At 60.3% G+C, this 22,353-nt stretch overlaps 1 protein-coding gene across 1 annotated transcript in view; it reads right to left on the bottom strand.

Annotated features, from left to right (window-relative positions):
- Window positions 1-809: 809 nt before the first annotated feature.
- The window catches only part of LOC140681360 (histone-lysine N-methyltransferase SETD1A-like), a gene marked incomplete at its 5' end in the record, with an annotated part of 22,615 nt that continues 1,071 nt past the window's right edge, over window positions 810-22,353 (bottom strand). The window contains 14 exons of the mRNA XM_072921008.1: window positions 810-1,994; window positions 3,132-3,269; window positions 4,772-4,891; window positions 6,405-6,515; window positions 6,586-6,755; window positions 9,052-10,014; window positions 10,584-10,827; window positions 12,253-12,359; window positions 13,525-13,573; window positions 14,640-14,780; window positions 16,262-16,738; window positions 18,613-18,766; window positions 19,869-20,071; window positions 21,857-21,960. Of these exons, the coding sequence (XP_072777109.1) occupies window positions 1,821-1,994; window positions 3,132-3,269; window positions 4,772-4,891; window positions 6,405-6,515; window positions 6,586-6,755; window positions 9,052-10,014; window positions 10,584-10,827; window positions 12,253-12,359; window positions 13,525-13,573; window positions 14,640-14,780; window positions 16,262-16,738; window positions 18,613-18,766; window positions 19,869-20,071; window positions 21,857-21,960 (3,155 nt within the window). The remainder of the gene's footprint in view (window positions 1,995-3,131; window positions 3,270-4,771; window positions 4,892-6,404; window positions 6,516-6,585; window positions 6,756-9,051; window positions 10,015-10,583; window positions 10,828-12,252; window positions 12,360-13,524; window positions 13,574-14,639; window positions 14,781-16,261; window positions 16,739-18,612; window positions 18,767-19,868; window positions 20,072-21,856; window positions 21,961-22,353) is intronic.

The following is a 22,353-nucleotide window of genomic DNA, read 5'->3' on the forward strand; positions in this document are numbered from 1 at the left end:
TCCCCCAAATCCTTTCCGAAGCGCCCATCGTCCCTCCATGAGACAGCCCCGGGAGCCCCCCAAAAACTCCTCTCCTCCAGCAGCTCCGTGCAAAAGTGATGTGAGGAAAAACTCCCTCTAAATCAGCCCCTGTAGGAGCCGCCCCCTTCTCATCATCCTCACAGCTCTCACCTGTGAGCCCTCATCATCCTCACAGCTCTCACCTGTGAGCCCTCATCATCCTCACAGCTCTCACCTGTGAGCCCTCATCATCCTCACAGCTCACACCTGTGAGCCTTCATCATCCTCACAGCTCACACCTGTGAGCCCTCATCATCCTTACAGCTCTCACCTGTGAGCCTTCATCATCCTCACAGCTCACACCTGTGAGCCCTCATCATCCTCACAGCTCACACCTGGGGCTGCTCTGAGCCCTCCTCATACTCACAGCTCACACCCCAAAACCCCTCAGAGCCCCCCAAAATCCTTCACACATGTCCCAGAGTCCCACAGGCCGACCCCAAAACCCCTCAGAGCCCCCCAAAATCCCTCACACGTGTCCCAGAGTTCCACAGGCCGACCCCAAAACCCCCTAAATCCCCCAAAATCCCTCACACGTGTCCCAGAGTCCCACAGGCCAACCCCAAAACCCCCAAAACCCCCCAGAGCCCCCCAAAATCCTTCACAAATCCCCAGAAGTCCCACAGGACAACCCCAAAACCCCCAAAATCCCCAAAAATCCCTCACACATGTCCCAGAGTCCCACAGGCCAACCCCAAAACCCCCAAAACCTCCCAGAGCCCCCCAAAAAACAGAGACGGAGGCGGTGCCAAAGCTCAGTGGCCCTTTATAAAAAGGGGGGGCTCGGGGGCCCCCCCATATCCACATATGTACAGGGGGGAGGGGCATGTACAGGTATTTACACCCCCCGGGGGTATTTACAGAGTGGGGGGAGGGGCGGGGGGGGGAGGGGCAGACCCCCCCCTCCCCCACATCCCCCCCCCCACCCCAGACACGCCCCCAGTTTCTACAAGAAACAGCCAAAAAAAAGGGAGAAAAAAGCCTTTTTTGGGAGGGGGGAGGGGCGCGGTGACGTCGCGATGATGTCACGGCGACGTCGCGATGATGTCACGGCGATGTCGCGGTGATGTCACGGTGATGTCATCGTGGTGGGGGAGGGGCGGCAGTGCCGCGGCGGCCAAAGGTCGACTCTCGGCTCCCTCCGGTCGGTGGTGGCTCCCGGTGGCCAAACGCTGATCCCGGTGGCCAAAACCCAACGGCGGTGCCCAAAACCCAACTGCGGTGGCCAAACGTCAACCACGGCAACCAAAGGTCAATGGTGGCAGCCAAACCCCAACGGTGGTGGCCAAAAGCCAACGGCGGTGGCCAAACCCCAACTATGGCAGCCAAAAGCCAACGGCGGTGGCCAAACGTCAACCACAGCGGCCGAAGGTCAATGGTGGCAGCCAAACCCCAACCATGGCGGCCAAAATCCAACAGTGGTGACCAAAGGTCAACGGTGGCGGCCAAAATCCAACGGTGGTGGCCAAACCCCAACCATGGTGGCCAAAAGTCAATGGTGGCAGCCAAAACCCAACCACGTTGGCCAAAACCCAACCATGGTGGCCAAAACCCAACGCTGGTGGCCAAAACCCAACCATGGTGGCCAAAACCCAACGCTGGTGGCCAAAACCCAACCATGGTGGCCAAAACCCAACGGTGGCAGCCAAACCCCAACCACGTTGGCCAAAACCCAACCGCGGACGCGCCGCGTCACCCTCGGCCCCCGAGCCGCGGTCGCGCCGCCGTTCCCGCCGCGGGCCCCGCGCGGCGCCGGCGCGTCAGTTGAGGGTGCCGCGGCAGCTCTCGGTGCGGCACAGGCACGGGATCTTGGTGTCCTCGATGGGGAACTTGTAGTCGTAGGTGATCTCCTCGTTGACGCCGATCGGCTGCTTCGAGTAGATGACGATCTTCTTCTGCGCCTCGATGGTGATCACCTTGGCGTAGCAGTTGGGCTGGGGGGCACCGGGGGTCAGCGGACCCACAAGTACGGGGGGGTCGGTGGTACCCCCAAGCACCGGGGTCAGCGGGACCCACAAGTACCGGGGGGTCGGTGGTACCCCCAAGTACCGGGGTCAGCGGGACCCCCAAGCACCGGGGTCAGCGGGACCCACAAGTACCGGGGTCAGTGGGACCCACAAGTACCGGGGTGAGGGGACCCCCAAGTACTGGGGTCAGTGGGACCCACAGCGACCCCCAGGGCATGAGGGGTCAGGGGGACCCACAGAGCACCGTGGGTCAGCAGGACCCCCAAGCCCTGGGGACCACCAGGACCCCCCGTGCCCCCCAAGCCCTGGGGGCCACCAGGACCCCCAGAGCCCCCCAAGCACTAAAGGGGTCAGTGGGACCCCCAAGCCCTGGGGGCCACCAGGACCCCCATAGCCCCCCAAGCCCCGGGGGTCAGTGGGCCCCCCAAGCAGTAAAGGGGCCAGCAGACCCCCAGCGCCCCACAAGCCCTGGGGCCCACCAGGACCCCCCAAGCCCCACAAGCACCAGGGGTCAGTGGGACCCCCAAGCCCCGGGACCCCCAGCGCCCCCCGAGCCCCCCAAGCACTAAAGGGACCACCAGGACCCCCCGCGCCTCCCAAGTCCTGGGGACCATCAGACCCCCAGAGCCTCCCAAGCCCTGGGGACCACCAGGACCCCCTGAGCCCCCCAAGCACTAAAGGGGTCAGTGGGACCCCCAGAGCCCCCCAAGTCCTGGGGACCCCCAAGCCCCCCGGCCCCCCAAGTCCTGGGGACCATCAGACCCCCCGAGCCCCCCAAGTCCTGGGGACCATCAGACCCCCAGAGCCCCCCAAGCCCTGGGGACCACCAGGACCCCCAAGCCCCCCAAGCCCTGGGGACCACCAGGACCCCCAGAGCCCCCCAAGCACTAAAGGGGTCAGTGGGACCCCCAGAGCCCCCCAAGCACCAGGGGTCAGTGGGACCCCCAAGCCCTGGGGACCAGCAGGACCCCCTGAGCCCCCCAAGCACTAAAGGGGTCAGTGGGACCCCCAAGCCCTGGGGACCACCAGGACCCCCTGAGCCCCCCGAGCCCCCCAGGACCCCCCAAGCCCCCCGGCCCCCCGCGCCCCCCGCGCCGCGCTCACCGTGCAGCAGTGGTTGATGAAGCGCGCCAGGTTGCCGCACTTGGTGGCGTCGATGATGGTGTCGTGGTCCACGCGGAACAGGTAACTGCTGCCGATGCCCTCCTGCGCGTAGCGCTTCTCACGCATGTCCGCCACCACCTGCGCCCGCCCCGCGTCACCGAGGCCACCCCGGGTCACCCGGGGTCAGCCAAGGCCACCCGGGGTCACCCGGGGTCACCCGAGGTCACCCGGGGTCACCCAAGGGCACCCAAGGCCACCCAGAGGCCACCCGGGGGTCACCCAGAGGTCACCCAGAGACCACCCAGAGGCCAACCAAGGTCACCAGAGGTCACCCAAGGCCACCCAGAGGCCACCCAGAGGCCACCCGAGGTCACCCAGAGGCCACCCAAGGCCACCCGAGATCAGCCAAGGACACCCGGGGTCACCCAGAGGCCACCCAAGGTCACCAGAGGTCACCCAGAGGCCACCCAGAGGCCACCCGAGGCCACCCAAAGGTCACCCAAGGACACCCAGAGGTCACCCAAGGCCACCCCGAGGTCACCCAAAGCCACCCAGAGGCCACCCAGAGGTCACCCAAGGACACCCAGAGGTCACCCGGGGTCACCCGAGGCCAACCAAGGCCACCCGAGGCCACCCAAGGCCACCCAGAGGTCACCCAAGGACACCCAGAGGCCACCCGGGGTCACCCAGAGGTCACCCAGAGACCACCCAGAGGCCAACCAAGTTCACCAGAGGCCACCCAAGGCCACCCGAGATCAGCCAAGGACACCCGGGGTCACCCAGAGGCCACCCAAGGTCACCAGAGGTCACCCAAGGCCACCCAGAGGCCACCCGAGGCCACCCAAGGCCACCCAAGGCCACCCAAGGACACCCAGAGGTCACCCAAGGCCACCCAGAGGTCACCCAGAGGCCACCCAGAGGCCACCCAGAGGTCACCCAAGGACACCCAAGGACACCCAGAGGCCACCCAAGGTCACCCAAGGACACCCGAGGCCACCCAGAGGTCACCCAGAGGCCATCCAAGGCCACCCAGAGGCCACCTGGGGTCACCCAGAGGTCACCCAGAGACCACCCAGAGGCCAACCAAGGTCACCCAGAGGTCACCCAGAGGCCACCCAAGGACACCCAAGGACACCCAAGGACACCTAGAGGTCACCCAGAGACCACCCAGAGGCCAACCAAGTTCACCAGAGGCCACCCAAGGCCACCTGAGATCAGCCAAGGACACCCGGGGTCACCCAGAGGCCACCCAGAGGCCACCCAAGGTCACCCAGAGGTCACCCAGAGGCCACCCAAGGACACCCAAGGACACCCAAGGCCACCCGAGGCCACCCAAAGCCCCGGGGACACCATGGGGACACCGTGGGGACAGCGATGGCCCTGGGGACACCTGAGGGGGTCTGGGGACACCGAGGGGACACCGAGGGGACACTGATGGGACACTGTGGGGACACCGATGGCCCTGGGGACACTGCAGGGACACCGTGGGGACACTGATGGCCCTGGGGACACCACGGGGACACCTTGGGGACACCGAGGGGACACTGATGACCCTGGGGACACCTTGGGGACACCGTGGGGACACCGATGGCCCCGATGACACCTTGGGGACACCGTGGGGACACTGATGGGACACGCACCTGGCGGATGTTCTGGCCCACGTACTCGATGACCATCTCGTCGGCCGCGATGGGCTCCATGGCGAACAGACCCCACTCGTGGATGCGGCTGCGGCCGAAGCGGAGACGCTTCTTCCGGAACTGGGGGGACAAAGGGGGGACACAGGGGTGGCACCGGGGACACGGGGGGGTCACAGGGACACGGGGGACACGGGGGTGGCACCGGGGACACGGGGAAATGGGGACAAAAGGGGTGGCACCGGGGACACAGGGACACGGGGGGGACACAGGGACAGGGGGGGACAGGGGGTGGCACATGGGGACAAAGGGACACGGGGGGGACACGGGGGTGGCACCGGGGACATGGGGGGGTCACAGGGACACGGGGGACACGGGGGTCACAGGGACATGGAGGGTCACAGGGACACGGGGGGACACAGGGATGGCATGGGGGGACATGGGGATGGCACAGGGGGACACGGGGATGGCACATGGGGACAAAGGGACACGAGGGGACATGGGGGGACACAGGGGGACACGGGGAGGGCACGGGGGGACACGATGGGGGACATGGGGACGGCACGGGGGGACATGGGGGGACACGGGGGTGGCACAGGGGGACACGATGGGGGAAATGGGGACAGGGATGGCACGGGGGGGACACAATGGGGGACACAGGGATGGCACGGGGGGGACACGGGGATGGCACAGAGGGACATGGGGACATGGGGGTGGCACATGGGGACAAAGGGACACGGGGGGGACACGGGGGTGGCACGGGGGGACATGGGGACATGGGGATGGCACAGGGGGACATGGGGACATGGGGATGGCACAGGGGGACAAAGGGACACAGGGGTGGCACACGGGGACACGGGGGTGGCACATGGGGACAAAGGGACACGGGGGGGACACGGGGGTCACAGGGACATGGGGGGGGACACGGAGATGGCACACGGGGATGGCACAGGGGGACATGGGGGGGACAAAGGGACACGGGGGGACACGGGGATGGCACCGGGGACACGGGGATGGGGACGGGGGGACAAAGGGACACAGGGGTGGCACACGGGGACAAAGGGACACGGGGGGGACACGGGGGTCACAGGGACATGGGGGGTCACAGGGGGGACATGGGGGGGACAAAGGGACACAGGGGGACACGGGGATGTGATGATGGCACAGCGGACACAGGGACATGGGGGGCCACAGGGACACGGGGGGACATGGGGATGGCATGGAGGGACAAAGGGACACAGGGGGACACGGTGGGGACATGGGGACATGGGGATGGCATGGGGGGACAAAGGGACACAGGGATGGCACACGGGGGACATGGAGACGTGTCACCAGGGATGGGGATGGCACGGGGGGACAAAGGGACATGGGGGGGTCACGGGGATGGCATGGGGTTCACAGGGACATGGGGGGTCACAGGGACATGGGGGGGACACGGGGGTGGCACAGGGGGACACGGGGACATGGGGACACGGGGATGGGACGGGGGGACACGGGGGGACACGGGGGGACACGGGGACAAGAGGGGGACACGAGGACGGCACACGGGGACACGTCACCGGTGCCGGGGACACCCAGTGACACCGGTGTGACCGCAGTGACACCGCGCCACCCCGGAGCCGCCACCGGGACCCACCTTGAGCTGGTTGAGCTTGAGCAGGTCGCTGTCCGGCAGCGCGGCCGCGCCGATGGCGCTGAGCAGCCGCCGCTGCTCCGAGCGGCGCTCCGACAGGACGCGGTTGGGGCCCTGCGGGCGGTGACAGCGTGGGGACACCGCGGTGACATCGGGGACACCGTGGGGACGTCCCGGGGCTCACCTGTGCGTCGGGCGCGTCGGGGTCGGGGCGCGGCGCGGGGCAGGGCCGCAGGTAGCGCGCCTTCTCGCGCCGGCTGATGGGGTAGTAGCCCTCGCTGCGGGCGCTGCCCGTCCGGTGCTCGCGGCTCTCCGGCCACCGGCGCCGGCGCCGCGGGCTGCCCGCGCGCGTCAGTGAGCGCGTCAAGGGACAACGGGACAGCCATGGCACCCTTGGGGCCCCAGGGCCCATTCAATGTCCCCAAACTCATCCCTGTGTCCCCAATGCCCATCTTTGTGTCCCAAACAACCACCCAAATGTCCCAGCACCCATCCCAATGTCCCCAACACCCATCCCAATGTCCCCAATGCCCATTCCAATGTCCCAAACACCCATTTAATGTCCCCAATGCCCATTCCAATGTCCTCAACAACCATCTTGGTGTCCCAAACAACCACCCAAATGTCCCAACTCCCATCCCAATGTCCCCAACACCCATCTTGGTGTCCCCGATGGCACCCTTGTGTCCCCAGAGCTCATCCAGTGTCCCAACACCCATTCCAATGTCCCCGATGGCACCCTTGGGTCCCCAGAGCCCATCCATGTGTCCCCGATGGCACCCTTGGGGCCCCAGAGCCACCCTTGGGTCCCCAGTGCCACCCTTGTGTCCTCAACAACCATCCAAATGTCCCCAATGCCCATCCCTGTGTCCCCAGTGCCCATCCAATGTCCCCAATGCCACCCTTGGGTCCCCAACACCCATCTTGGTGTCCCCAGGGCCCATCCCTGTGTCCCCAATGCCCATCCAATGTTCTCAGTGCCCATCTTTGTGTCCCCCAATGCCCATCCAATGTCCCCAACACCCATCTTGGTGTCCCCAAAACCCATCCCTGTGTCCCCAGTGCCACCCTTGTGTCCCCAATGCCCATCTTGGTGTCCTCAACAACCATCCAAATGTCCCCGATGTCACCCTTGTGTCCCCAGTGCACATCCCCGTGTCCCCAAAGCCCATCTTGGTGTCCCCAGTGCCACCCTTGTGTCCTCAACAACCATCCAATGTCCCCAACACCCATCCAATATCCCCAAGGTCCATTCCAATGTCCCCAAATCCCATCCAATGTCCCCAATGGCCATTCCAATGTCCCCAATGGCCATCCCCATGTCCCCAGCGCCCATCCCAATGTCCCCAACGCCCATCTTTGTGTCCCCAGTGCCACCCTTGTGTCCCCAATGCCCATTTTGGTGTCCCCAGTGCCACCATTGTGTCCCCAACACCCATCCAACGTCCCCAACGCCCATCCAATGTCCCCAACACCCATCCAACGTCCCCAACGCCCATCCCAATGTCCCCAACGCCCATTCCAATGTCCCCAACACCCATCCAATGTCCCCAACACCCACTCCAGTGTCCCCAACCCCCACTCCAGTGTCCCCAACCCCCACTCCAGTGTCCCCAACACCCATTTTTGTGTCCCCAACGCCCATTCCAATGTCCCCAACACCCGTCCCAGTGTCCCCAACGCCCATTCCAATGTCCCCAACACCCATTTTTGTGTCCCCAGCACCCAATCCAGTGTCCCCAACACCCATCCAATGTCCCCAACACCCATTTTTGTGTCCCCAGCACCCAATCCAGTGTCCCCAACGCCCATCCCAATGTCCCCAACACCCATTCAATGTCTCCAGTGCCCATCCCAATGTCCCCAACACCCATCCCAATGTCCCCAACGCCCATTCCAATGTCCCCAACGCCCATTCCAATGTCCCCAACGCCCATCCCAATGTCCCCAACACCCATTCAATGTCCCCAACACCCATTTTTGTGTCCCCAACACCCATTCCAACGTCCCCAACGCCCATCCCAATGTCCCCAACACCCATCTTGGTGTCCCCAGTGCCACCCTTGTGTCCCCAGTGCCCATCCCTGTGTCCTCAACGCCCATTCCTGTGTCCTCAACAACCATCCAAATGTCCCCAACGCCAATTCCAATGTCCCCAACACCCGTCCCAGTGTCCCCAACGCCCATTCCAATGTCCCCAACGCCCATTCCAATGTCCCCAACGCCCATCCCAATGTCCCCAACACCCGTCCCAGTGTCCCCAACGCCCATTCCAATGTCCCCAACACCCGTCCCAATGTCCCCAACGCCCATCCCAATGTCCCCAACGCCCAATCCAACGTCCCCAACACCCATTTAATGTCCCCAACACCCATTTTTGTGTCCCCAGCACCCAATCCAGTGTCCCCAACGCCCATCCCAACGTCCCCAACACCCAATCCAACGTCCCCAACGCCCATCCCAATGTCCCCAACACCCATTCAATGTCTCCAGTGCCCATCCCAATGTCCCCAACACCCATCCCAATGTCCCCAACGCCCATTCCAATGTCCCCAACGCCCATCCCAATATCCCCAACACCCATTTTTGTGTCCCCAACACCCAATCCAGTGTCCCCACCCACTCCCCACCCGCAGCCCCGTCAGGATATCGGTGTGGGGCACCCAGTGGGTGTCGTTGAGCCAATGGGCGGCGCCGTCCTGCTGCAGCAGCCGCTCGTAGGTGACCCGCAGGAACCGCGCGTCCTCGGCGTCCAGCCCGGCGCTCCAGATGTCGTACAGGATCGTCATCTGCTCGAACTCGCTGCGCGGCGCGAAGGCCACCGGTGCCACCGGCGCGGTGCCGCCACCACGGGGCCGCAGCCACCGCCGCGCGCCGCCCTCGCTGCTGTCGCTGTCGCTGTCGCTGTCACTCGATGATGATGATGATGATGATGACGGCGGCGGCGGTCGGTGCCGTTTGCGCCGCGGCGGAACCGCCGACGGAACCGCCGCGTCGCTGTCGGTGCCGCCGACCGGCGGCAGCTCCGCCACCACCTCCTCGGGCGCCTCCAGCACCTCCTCCAGGCACGGCGCGTGCCCGGCGGGCGCGGCCGGCGGCGTTTTGGCGTAGTTGTGCTCCAGCAGCACCGGCGGCGCGTCGGTGTCGGTGTCATCGAGAGCGATGGCCGCCAACACCGCCAAATCGCCGCCAACGCCGCGCTGGGGGCTCCTGCGGGGGGCGCTGTGCGCGCCGCGGGACAGCTCCAGCAGCGAGGAGGCCCCGAGGTGCTCGGCGGCGGCGCGGGGCGGGCGCCGGGGCGGGGGGCGTCGCGCGGGACCCCCGTCGGTGGCGTTGGTGGTGTTGGTGGAGGTGTCGGCGCAGCTCTTCACCAGCGACGCGTGATCGGCCGGGAGGTTCGCCACCAACCGCGGCGGCGGCACCGGGGGGCGGGCGGGGGGCTCGCGGCGCCGGGGGAGGGGCGTGGGGGGTTTGGGGGGGCTCGGGGGGCTCGGGGGGCTCGGGGGGGGTGGTTGTGGGGGGGCGGGGGGCGGCTCTTCGGCCTTTCGGCGTTTTTTGGGGGGCGGCAGCAGCGGGATGGGCGAGGAGGGGCGCGGCGGCGGCGGGGGAGGGGCTGCGGGAGAAAAGGGGGGGGTCAGCGGGGGGATCCCGAAATTTGGGAGATTCACCCCAAAATTTGGGAGATTCACCCCAAAATTTGAAATATTCACCCCGAAATTTGGGAGATCCACCCTAAAAGTTGAAAGATTCACCCCGAAATCTGGGAGATCCACCCCGAATTTTGGGATATTCACCCCGAAATTTGGGGAGATCCACACTGAAATTTGGGAGATTCACCCCGAATTTTGGGAGATCCACCCCGAATTTGGGATATTCACCCCGAAATTTGAGAGATTCACCCCAAAATTTTGGAGATTAACTTGAATTTTGGGATATTCACCCCGAAATTTGGGATATCCACCCCAAAATTTGGGAGATCCACCCCAAAAGTTGAAAGATTCACCCCGAAATTTGGGAGATTCACTCCGAATTTTGGGAGATTCACCCCAAAATTTGGGATATTAAACCCAGAATTTGGGAGCTCCACCCCGAAATTTGGGAGATTCACCCCAAATTTGGGATATCCACCTCGAATTTTGGGATATTCGCCCCGAATTTTGGGGAAATTGGGGCGGTACTTACCCGGTTTGGGGGAGGGCGGCCGCGGCGGCTCCGGCGGCTCTTCGGCCTCGTCCTCGGAGGATGATGATGATGATGATGATGATGATGATGAGGAGGATGAGGATGAGGAGGGTGAGGACGAAGGCCGCGGGGAGGAGGAGCTGCTGTCCCCTCCCCCCTCGAACGGCGACAGTTTGGAGGAGCCTTCAGCCTCTTCCTCCTCCTCCTCCTCCTCCTCCTCCTCCTCTTCTTCCTCTTCTTCCTCTTCTTCCTCTTCCTCCTCCTCCTCTGCAGTGACAACAGTGGGGTCACCCCCCTGCGCCCCCCACAGTGACCCCAAACCCCCCAAAAATGTCCCCAAATATTCCCAAAATATCCCCAAATATTCCTAAAATGTCCCCAAAACATCCCCAAATGTCCCCAAATGACCCGAAATGTCCCAAAACGGTCCCAAATGACCCGAAATGACCCAAAATGGTCCCAAATGACCCAAATGTCCCCAAATGTCCCCAAATGACCCGAAATGACCCAAAATGTCCCCAAACCCCCAATGTCCCCACCCCCCCAATGTCCCCAGCCCCCCAAAAATGTCCCCAACCCCCCCAAAATATCCCCAAAATGTCCCCAAATGCCCCCAAAACGTCCCCAAATGTCCCCAAACCCCAAAATCTCCCCAATCCCCCCAAAAATGTCCCCAACCCCCCCAAAATATCCCCCAAACGTCCCCCAAAGTCCCCAAATTCCCCCAAATGTCCCCAAATGACTCAAAATGACCCAAAATGACCCAAAATGTCCCCAAACGTCCCCAAACCCCTCACCCGGGCCCGGCCGGGGGGGTCCCCTCGATGTCCCCAACCCCCAAATGTCCCCAAATGTCCCAAAATGTCTCCAAATGTCCCCAAATGTCCCCAAAATGTCCCCGAATGGCCCAAATCCCCCCAAAATGTCCCCCAGTCCCCCCAAAATGTCCCCGAATGGCCCAAATGACCCGAAAATGTCCCAAATGTCCCAAATCCCCCCAAAATGTCCCAAAATCCCCGAAAATGTCCCCAAACCTTCACCTGGGCCGGGCCGGGGGGGTCCCCGGGGGGGTGGGGGGGGCCCCTCCCCCTTCCTCCTCCTCCTCCTCCTCCTCCTCCTCTGCGCTTCGGCCTCGTCCTCCTCCTCCTCCTCCTCCTCTTCCTCCTTTGGGGGTCACGGGGGGTCAGGGGGTCCCCAAAATCGGGGGGGGGGCCCCAAAATCCGGGGGGGGGGTCCCCAAAACCCATCCCCAAAACACGGGGGGGGTTCCCAAAATTCGGGGGGGGGGCCCCAAAACACGGGGGGGGTACCCAAAACACGGGGGGGGGTCCCCCAAAACCCATCCCCAAAACACGGGGGGGGTTCCCAAAATTCGGGGGGGGGGGCCCCAAAATTCGGGGGGGGGGGCCCCAAAATTCGGGGGGGGGGCCCCAAAATCGGGGGGCGTCCCCAAAATCCGGGGGGGGGTCCCCAAAATCCGGGGGGGGGGGCCCAAAATTCGTGGGGGGCCCCAAAACACAGGGGGGTCCCCAAAACACGGGGGGGGGGTCCCCAAAACCCATCCCCAAAACACGGGGGGGGTTCCCAAAATCCGGGGGGGGGGGCCCCAAAATTCGGGGGGGGGCCCCAAAATTCGGGGGGGGGTCCCCAAAATCGGGGGGGGTCCCACCTTGGCCGAGGAGGACTCTTCGGACGCCTCTTCCCCTTCGCTGTCCAACCGGAACAGTTTCCGGCGCTTTCTGGGGCCCTCCGCGGCGCGCGGCGGCTCCTTCTCTGCTTTGGGGCAAATTCGGGGAAATTTGGGGTTTTTGGGGTTTTTTGGGGTTTTTTTTGGGGTGGTTCGGGGGATTTTTTGTGGGTTTTTTGGGGTTTTTTGCGGGTTTTTTGCGGGTTTTTTCAGGGGGTTTTTGGGTTTTTAGGAGGATTTTTTGCGGTTTTTTGGAGGATTTTTTGGGGTTTCTTGGAGGATTTTTAGGGGTTTTTTTGGGGTTTTTTAGGGATTTTTTTTCTTGGTTTTTTAGAGGATTTTTAGGGGTTTCTTTGAAGGATTTTTAGGGTTTTTTTGGAGTTTTTTAGGGATTTTTTTTCCTTCGTTTTTTAGGGTATTTTTTTGGGTACTTTTTGGGTATTTAGGGTTTTTTTTTTGGGGGGTTTTTTTTGTGGTTTCTTGGGGGTTTTCTGGGGGTTATTAGTGGGTTTTGGGGTGTTTTTTGGGGTGTTTTTTGGGGGGGGTTGGGGTTTTTCGGGGGTATCTAAAGGGGTTTTTGCGGTTTTTTAGGGGTTTCCGGGAGATTTTTGGAGCTTTTTTAGGGATTTTTTGGGGGTTTTTTTTGGTGGTTTTTAGGAGGATTTTTTGGGGTTACTTGGAGAATTTTTAGGGGTTTTTTTTGGGATTTTTTTGGGGGATTTTTTCTTGTTTTTTTAGAGGATTTTTAGGGGTAGTTTTTGGCTATTTAGGATTCTTTTTGGGGGGGGGTTTATGTGGTTTCTTGGGGGTTTTCTGGGGTTTAGTAGCGGGTTTTGGGGTGTTTTTTGGGGGTTTTTTTGGGGTGGTTTTTTGGGGGGTTGGGGTTTTTGGGGTTTTTTTGAGGAGGGTTTGGGGTTTTTGGAGTTTTTAGGGCGTATCTAAAGTGTTTTTGGGGTTTTTTAGCAGTTTTTTGGGGGATTTGGGGTGTTTTTTTGGGTTTTTTGGGGTTTTTAGGGCATATCTAAAGGGGGTTTTGGGGTGTTTTTGGGGGGGTTGGGGTTTTTGGGGTTTTTAGGGGGTATCTAAAGGGGTTTTTGGGGTTTTTTGGGGTGTTTTTTGGGGTGTTTTTTGGGTTTTTTGGGTTTTTGGGGGGTATCTATAGGGGTTTTTGGGGTTTTTTAGCGGTTTTTTGGGGGTTTTGGGGAGGGGTCTCACCATCCTCATCCTCCTCGGGGGGGGTGGGGGGTCGGGGGCGCTTCTCCTCCCCCCCCTCGTTCAGCTCCGACGGCTCTTTCCGCTTCACCTGCGGGAAAATGGGGAAAAATGGGGAAAAATGGGAAAAAATGAAAAAAGGGAGAAAAAAGAACCCCGAAATCCCCCAGACCCGCCCCAAAAAGGGACACCCAGCACCCCAAAGCCCCCCGGGACCCCCAAATCCCCCCCAGAACCCCCAAATCCCCCCCCAAGACCCCCAAATCCCCTCCAGAACCCCCCCAAACCCGCCCAGGACCCCCCAAAATCCCCTTCAGGACTCCCCAGATCCCCTCCAAGACCCCCAAACCCACCCAGGACCCCCCAAAATCCCCTCCAAGACCCCCCAACCCCCCCCAGGACCCCCCCAGACCCACCCAGGCCCCCCCAAAATCCCCTTCAGGACTCCCCAAATCCCCTCCAAGACCCCCCAAATCCCCTCCAAGACTCCCCAAAGCCCCCCAGGACCCCCCAATTCTCCCCAAATCTCCCCAAGGGCCACCCAAATCCCCTCCAGATCCTCCCCAGACCCACCCAGGACCCCCCAAAATCCCCTCCAAGACCCATAAATCCCCCCCAAAGCCCCCCAGGACCCCCCAAATCCCCCCTAGACCCACCCAGGACCCCCCAAAGCCCCCCAGGACCCCCCAAATCCCCCCTAGACCCACCCAGGACCCCCCAAATCCCCTCCAAGACCCCCCAGATCCCCCCCAAAGCCCCCCAGATCCCCCCCAAATCCCCTTCCGGACCCCCAGATCCCCCCCAAAATCCCCTCCAAGATCCCCAAATCCCCTCCAGACCCACCCAGGACCCCCCAAAATCCCCTCCAGGGTCCCCCAAACCTCCCCAGGACCCCCCAAACCCCCCCAAAATCCCCTCCAAGACCCCCAAATCCCCCCCAAAATCCCCTCCAACCCCCTCAAACCCCCCCAAATCCCCTCCAAGACCCCCCAAAATCCCCTCTAACACCCCCAAATCCCCTCCAGGATCCCCCAAACCCCCCCAAACCCCCCCAGGACCTCCCAAAATCCCCTCCAAGACCCCCCAAATCTCCTCCAAGACCCCCAAAATCCCCTCCAAGACCCCCCAGACCCCCCCAGGACCCCCCAAACGGGCACCTTGAAGGAGGGCAGCCGGAGGGCGCCCCGCAGCCCCGCGCCCCCTCCCCGGGCCCAGTCCACGAGGGAGAGGGAGAGGAGGGCGGGGGGCGGCTCCTTCGGCCTCGGGGCCTCCTCACGGCCCCGGCCCGACTGGAAGGGCTGCGGGCAAAATTGGGGGGTCAGGGGGGCAAAATTGGGGTCAGGGGGGCGACAGCGGGGGTCAGGTGGGCAAAATGGGGGGGTCAGGGGGGCAAAATCAGGGGGAAAATGGGGGGTTTGGGGGAAAAACGGGGGGTTTGGGGGGAAAATGGGGGGTTTGGGTCAGATTTGGGTCAGGTTCCACAGCAGATTTTGGGCTGGTTTTGGTCAGATTTTGGGCTGGTTTTTGGTCAGATTTTAAAGCACATTTTGGGCTGGTTTTGCTCAGATTTTGGGCTGGTTCCGCAGCAGATTTCAGGGCAGTTTTGGTCAGATTTTGGGCTGGTTTTGCTCAGATTTTGCTCAGATTTTGGGCTGATTTTGGGCTGATTTTGGGCTGATTTTGCTCAGATTTTGCTCAGCTTTGTGCCCCACCTTGAGCTGCTCCTCCTTGCACTCCCACCATGCGTCGAAGATTTGGGTCAGATTTGGGTCAGATTTTGGTCAGATTTTGGGTCAGATTTGGGTCAGATTTTGGGTCAGGTTCAGGGACAGGTTTTAAAGCAGATTTTGGGCTGGTTTTGGTCAGATTTTGGGTCAGGTTTTGGTCAGATTTTAAAGCAGATTTTGGGCTGGTTTGGGTCAGATTTGGGTCAGATTTTGCTCAGGTTTGGGTCAGAGTTTGGGCTGGTTTTGCGCAGATTTTAAAGCAGATTTTGCTCAGATTTTGGGCTGATTTTGCTCAGATTTTGGGCTGATTTTGCTCAGATTTTGGGCTGGTTTTGCTCAGGTTTTGCTCAGATTTGGCTCCGATTTTGCTCGGATTTGGGTCAGATTTTAAAGCAGATCTTGGGCTGATTTTGCCCAGATTTGGGTCAGAGTTTGGGCTGGTTTTACTCAGATTTTGCCCAGATTTTGGGCTGATTTTGCCCAGATTTGGGTGAGATTTTGCCCATCTTTTGTGCCCACCTTGAGCTGCTCCTCCTTGCGCTCCCACCACGCGTCAAAGATTTGGGTCAGATTTGGGTCAGATTTTGGTCAGACTTTGGGCTGATTTTGCTCAGATTTTGGGCTGATTTTGGGTCATATTTGTCCAGATTTGGGTCAGATTTTTTCCCCACCTTGAGCTGCTCCTCCTTGCGCTCCCACCACGCGTCGAAGGTATTGCTCAGATTTTGGGTCAGATTTAGGTCAGATTTTGGGCTGATTTGGGTCAGATTTTGGGCTGATTTTGCTCAGATTTTGGGCTGATTTGGGGCTGGTTTTGCCCAGATTTTGGGCTGATTTTGGGTCATATTTGCCCCGATTTGGCTCAGATTTTGTGCCCACCTTGAGCTGCTCCTCCTTGCGCTCCCACCACGCGTCGAAGATTTGGGTCAGATTTGGGTCAGATTTTGGTCAGACTTTGGGCTGATTTTGCTCAGATTTTGCTCAGATTTTGGGCTGATTTTGGGCTGATTTTGCCCAGATTTGGGTCAGATTTGGGTGAGATTTTTGCCCACCTTGAGCTGCTCCTCCTTGCGCTCCCACCACGCGTCGAAGGCGCGGAAGGCCACGTTCTCCACCATTTTCCGGTTGAGGTCGCGCTGCATCGTGGCCTTCATCTCCTGCACCAGCGCCGCCAGGACCCCCTCCACGGGCCCGGGGGGCTCGGGGGGCGCGGGGGGCGCCGGGGGGTCCGTCCCCGGGGGTCTCTCCTCGGCCGTGGGGGGCTCGAAGGGCGGGGGAGGGGGCGGGAAGCGGGGGGGCGGGGGAGGGGCGAAGTGGGGCGGTGGGGGAGGGGCGAAGGGGGCGCCCCCCCCGCCCCCTCCCCCCCCCCCAAAGGCGGATTTGGGGGCGCGGAGGCGGCTCAGCAGCGGGAGGGGGGTGGGGACCCCCCCCCAGCGCCCCCCCGGACGCCCCAAAAGCTCCAACAGCGCCGGGGGGGACCCCCCGAAATCGGGGAGGGGGCGCGGGGGGAGGGGCACGGCCATGAGGGGCTGGGGGGGGGGAGGGGGCGGGAAGGAGGGGGGAGGGGGAGGGGGCTCCGGGAAGGGGGAGGGCGGCAGTGGGGGAGGGGCGTGGGGGGCGTCGCTGTTGTCGTCGGAGGAGATTTCCATGTCCTCCCCCGAGGAGGTCTGAAAATGGGGGAAAAATGGGGTGAAATGGGGCTGGGGGCACCCCCAGATGGGAGGTTACCCCAAAACAGACCGAATTACCCCAAAAACCAGCCCAAATAACCCCAAAAAACAGCCCAAATCACCCCAAAAAACTGCAAAAAACCACACAAATCAACCCAAAAACGGCCCGAATCACCCCAAAATGGGAAAAATCACCCCAAAAATGGCCCAAATCACCCCAAAACAGCCCGAATCACCCCAAAAAACTGCAAAAAACGGCCCAAATCAACCCCAAAATGGCCCAAACCACCCCAAAATGGGCTACATTGACCTGAAAATGGCCCGAATGACCCCGAAAACCCCCAAAAAACCACCCAAACCACCCCAAATCACACCAAAACCCCCTCAATTCCCCCCAAAACCTCCCCAAACCCCCTCAAATCCCCCCAGAACCCCCCAAATCCTCCCCCAAGTCTCCCCAAAGCCTCCCCAAAGCCTCCTAAATCCCCCCAAATTTCCCCAAAACCCCCTCAAATCTCCCCAAAATTTCCCCAAGCCTCCCCAAATCCTTCCGAACTGCCCCCAAAACCTCCCCAAACCCCCCCAAGCCTCCCCAAAGCCCCCCAAAATTTCCCCAAACCCCCTCAAATCCTTCCAAACCCCCCCAGAACCCCCCAAATCCTCCCCGCAAACCCCCCAAGCCTCCCCAAAACCCCTCAAAATCCCCCCTAAACCCCCCAAACCCACCCAAAACCCCCCGAATCCTCCCCAAAACCCCTCAAATCCCCCCCAAGCCTCCCAAAAACCCCCCAAACCTCCCCAAATCCCCCCCAAAATCCCCCCAAATTTTCCCAAATCCTCCGCAAAACCCCCCAAACCCACCCAAACCCCCCCAAATCCTCCCCAAAACCCCTCAAATCCCCCCCAAGCCTCCCTAAAACCCCCCAAACCCCCCCCAAACCTCCCCCAAGCCTCCCCAAATCCCCCAAAATCCCCCTAAAACCCCTCAAATCCCCCCCCAAGCCTCCCTAAAACCCCCCAAACCTCCCCCAAGCCTCCCCAAATCCCCCCAAATCCCCCAAAATTTCCCCCAACCCCCCCAAATTTCCCCAAAACCCCCCGAAATCCCACCAAACCCCCCCGAATCCTCCCCAAAACCCCTCAAATCCCCCCCCAAGCCTCCCTAAAACCCCCCAGACCCCCCCAAACCCCCCCAAACCTCCCCCAATCCCCCCCCAAATCCCCCCCAAACCCCCCCCAAGCCCCCTCCCCCACTCACCCTCTCCTGCCCGTTGGGTCGGGGGCTCGGGGGGGCTCCTCCCTCCCCTCCCCCACCCCGGGGGGGCTCCGGGGGCTCTTCGGGGACCCCCCCGGGCCCCTCCTGGGGGGGCTCCCCGGGCCCCTCCCCCTCCCCATCGGCGGGGGGGGGGCTGGGCGGGGTGCGGGGGGGTTTGGGGGGGGTGGGGGTGGGGGGGCCTTCCTCCCCCGCCCCTCCCCCACCCTCCTCCTCCTCCTCGTGGGGGGTGGGGGCGGGGAAGAAGTGGGAGCGCTGCTCCTTCAGCAGCGCCTCGATGCGCGAGTCCAGGCTGGGGTGGGGGGCGAAGGGGACACTCTCGGGGGTCCCCTCGGGGGCCGGGGACCCCCCCCGGGCGGGGGCGGGGCAGGGGGAGCCCCCCGGGGGGAGGGGAAGAAGGGGGAGGGCGGGGGAGGGGAAGAAGGGGGAGGCAGGGAGGGGGTGGGGGGAGGGGGGGGAAGGGCAGGAAGGAGCCCCCCGAGGGGGGAGGGGGTGGGGGAGGGGGTGGGGGTGGGGGAGGGGCGCGGCGGGAGGGGAAGGAGCCCCCCGGGACTCCCCCACCCCCCTCCGGGGGGCGGCGGGGGGAGGGGAAGGGGTCCGGGGGGAAGGGGAGCCTGGAAGGGGAGAGGGGGAGGGGCGGTCAGTGAGACCCCGAAAATTGGGGAAATCAACCCCAAAAATTGGGGAAATTCCACCCCAAAAAACTGGGAAAATCAAACCCCAAAATTGGGGAACCCCCGTCCCAAAAATTGGGGAAATCCACCCCAAAAATTGGGGAAATCAACCCCAAAATTGGGGAAACTCCCCACCGAAAATGGGGGAAATTCCCCCCAAAAATTGGGGAAATCAACCCCAAAAATTGGGGAAATCTACACCCAAAAATTGGGGAAATCAACCCCAAAAATTGGGGAAATCTACACCCAAAAATTGGGGATATTCCACCCCAAAAATTGGGAAAATCAACCCCAAAAATTGGGGAAATTCAACCCCAAAAATTGGGGAAATCCCACCAAAAATTGGGGAAATCAACCCCAAAAATTGGGGAAATCCACCCCAAAAAAACTGGGGAAATCCACCCCAAAAAAACTGGGGAAATCCATCCCCAAAAATTCGGGGAAATCCACCCCAAAAAATAAGGGAAATTTCAAAAAAAAAAAAAAAATTGGGCAAATCCCATAAAAAATTGAGAAAGTTCTCAAAAAATGGGGGAAATCCCTCCAAAAATCGGGAAAATCCCACGCAAAAAAATCAGGGAAATCCCCCTAATAAATGAGGGAAATCCCCCTAAAAATCGAGAAAAAAGCCCCACAAAAAATTGGGAAAATCCCCCCCAAAAAATCTGGGAAACCCCACAAGAAACAGGGGAAATCCCACCAGAAAAAATTGGAAAAAAACCCCAAAAAATCTGGTGAATCCCCCCGAAAATCAGAGAAATTCAAAAAAATATCTGGGAAATTCCCCAAAAAATCCAAAATCCTCCCCAAAATCCCGAATCCCCCCAAAACCCAAAACCCCCCCCAAAACCCTCAATTCCCCCCCAATTCCCCCCAAATTCCCCCCAAAATCCCAAAAATCCCCCCAAAATCCCCCCGAATTCCCCCCAAATCCCCCCAATTCCCCCCAAATCCCCCCCAAAACCCCCCAAAATCCCCCCAAACCCCCCCAAAATCCCAAAAATCCCCAAAATCCCCCAAAAGACCCCAAAATCCGCCTCACCTGCTGCCGTAGGGGGAGGGGCTCCCGTCGGCGAAGGCCCCGAAGGGGGGTGGCGGTGGGGGAGGGGCGAAGGGCCCGAAGCCCCCCCCGGCCCCTCCCCCACCCCCGTCCTGGGGGGTCGCGCTGCCCCCCGGGGGTGGGGGAGGGGCGAAGGGGCCCTCGGCCGAGGGGCGGCGCCGGGGGGGGTCGGCCGGGGGGGGCGGCTGGGGGAGGGGGCACCCCGAAATTAATTACCAAAATTAACCAAAATTAACCAAAATCAACCCAAAATCACATCAGGCACCCCGAAATTAATTACCAAAATTAACCAAAAATAACCGAAATTACCCCAAAATCGCATCGGGCACCCCAAAATTAACCAAAATCACCCCAAAATTACCCAAAATCACTCCAAAATCACATCCAGGAACCCAAAATCAACCAAAATCACCCCAAAATCACATCAGCACCCCAAAATTACCCCAAATCACCCCAAAATTAACCAAAATCACCCCAAAATTAACCAAAATCACCCCAAAATTAACCAAAATCACCCCAAAATTAACCAAAATTACCCAAAATTAACCAAAATCACCCCAAAAACCGCATCAGGCACCCCAAAATTACCCCAAATCACCCCAAAATTAACCAAAATCACCCCAAAATTAACCAAAATCACCCCAAAATTAACCAAAATTACCCAAAATTAACCAAAATCACCCCAAAAACCGCATCAGGCACCCCAAAATTACCCCAAATCACCCCAAAATTAACCAAAATCACATAAGGCACCCCAAAATCAACCAAAATCACCCCAAAATTACCCAAAATCACCCCAAAATTACCCCAAATCACCCCAAAATCACATCCAGGAACCCAAAATTAACCAAAATCACCCCAAAATTACCCAAAATCACCCCAAAATTACCCCAAATCACCCCAAAATCACATCCAGGAACCCAAAATCAACCAAAATCACCCCAAAAATCGCATCAGGCACCCCAAAATTACCCAAAAGTCACATCAGGTGCCCCAAAATTACCCAAAATCACCCCGAAATCCCCCCCCCAGGAACCCTGAAATACCCCAGGCACCCCAAAATTTCCTCAAATTCCCCCCCAGGAACCCCAAAAACAACAAAATCCTCCCCAAACCCCCCCAAATCCCCTCAATTTCCCCCTAAATCCCCCCAAATCCTCCCCAATTCCCTCCAAATCCCCAATTCCCCCCTAAATTCCCCCAAATCCTCCTGAATTTGCTCCAAATCCCCTCCAATTTCCCCCTAAATTACCCCAAATCCCCTCCGTATCCCCCCAAATCCTCCCCAATTCTCCCCAAACCCCCCCAATTTCCCCCCAAATCTGCCCCAATTCCCCCCAAACCCCCCCAATTCTCCCCTGAAATCCCCCCAAATTCCCCCAATTCTCCCCAAACCCCCCCCAAATCCCCCCAATTTCCCACTAAATCCGAAATCCCGCCCCAAATCCCCCAAAATCCTCCCCAATTCTCCCCAAACCCCCCCAAATCCCCCCCAATTTCCCCCTAAATCCCCTAAATCCCCCCAAATCCCCCAAATTCTCCCCCAATTCCCCCCAGACCCCCCGAAATCGCCCCCGCGCCCCCTGAAATTCCCCCCAGACCCCCCAAACTCCCCCCAGACCCCCCTCAGACCCCCTAAATCCCCCCAAATCCTCCCCAATTCTCCCCTGAAATCCCCCCAAGCCTCCCCCAGACCCCCCGAAATCCCCCCAGACCCCCCAAATTTCCCCCCAGCCCCCCCGAAATCGCCCCCAGACCCCCCAAATTTCCCCCCAGCCCCCCCAAAATCGCCCCCAGACCCCCCCAAATTGCCCCCAAACCCCCCAATGTTCCCCCCAATTCCCCCCAAACCCCCTCCCAGCCCCCCAAAATCTCTCCCCCCCCTTTCTCACCGTGTCCCCCCAGCCCCCCAGCCCCCTGAAACTCCCCAAAATCGCCCCAAACCCCCCGAATTTCCCCCAAAATCTCACCGTGTCGGGGCTCTCTGCGCTGTTTTTGCCGCTGCCCGTGGGGACGGTCTGGGGGGTGTAGGAGCCGCTGACGATCAGTTCATAGAGTTTCATCCTCTGCTGCCCTGCGACACCCCAAAATATCCCAAATCAGACCCAAAATATCCCAAATCAGAGCCCAAAATATCCCAAAAACCCAAATCAGAGCCTAAAATATCCCAAAAACCCAAATCAGACCCCAAAATATCCGAAAAACCCAAATCAGAGCCCAAAATATCCCAAAACAGAGCCCAAAATATCCCAAATCAGAGCCCAAAATAGCCCAAAAACCCAAATCAGAGCCCAAAAACCCAAATCAGACCCAAAATATCCCAAATCAGAGCCCAAAATAGCCCAAAAACCCAAATCAGAGCCCAAAAACCCAAATCAGACCCAAAATATCCCAAATCAGAGCCCAAAATAGCCCAAAAACCCAAATCAGAGCCCAAAATATCACAAATCAGACCCCAAAAACCCAA

The sequence above is a fragment of the Taeniopygia guttata genome, chromosome 35 (genome assembly GCF_048771995.1).
Source record: "Taeniopygia guttata chromosome 35, bTaeGut7.mat, whole genome shotgun sequence".
Lineage (NCBI taxonomy): Eukaryota > Metazoa > Chordata > Aves > Passeriformes > Estrildidae > Taeniopygia > Taeniopygia guttata.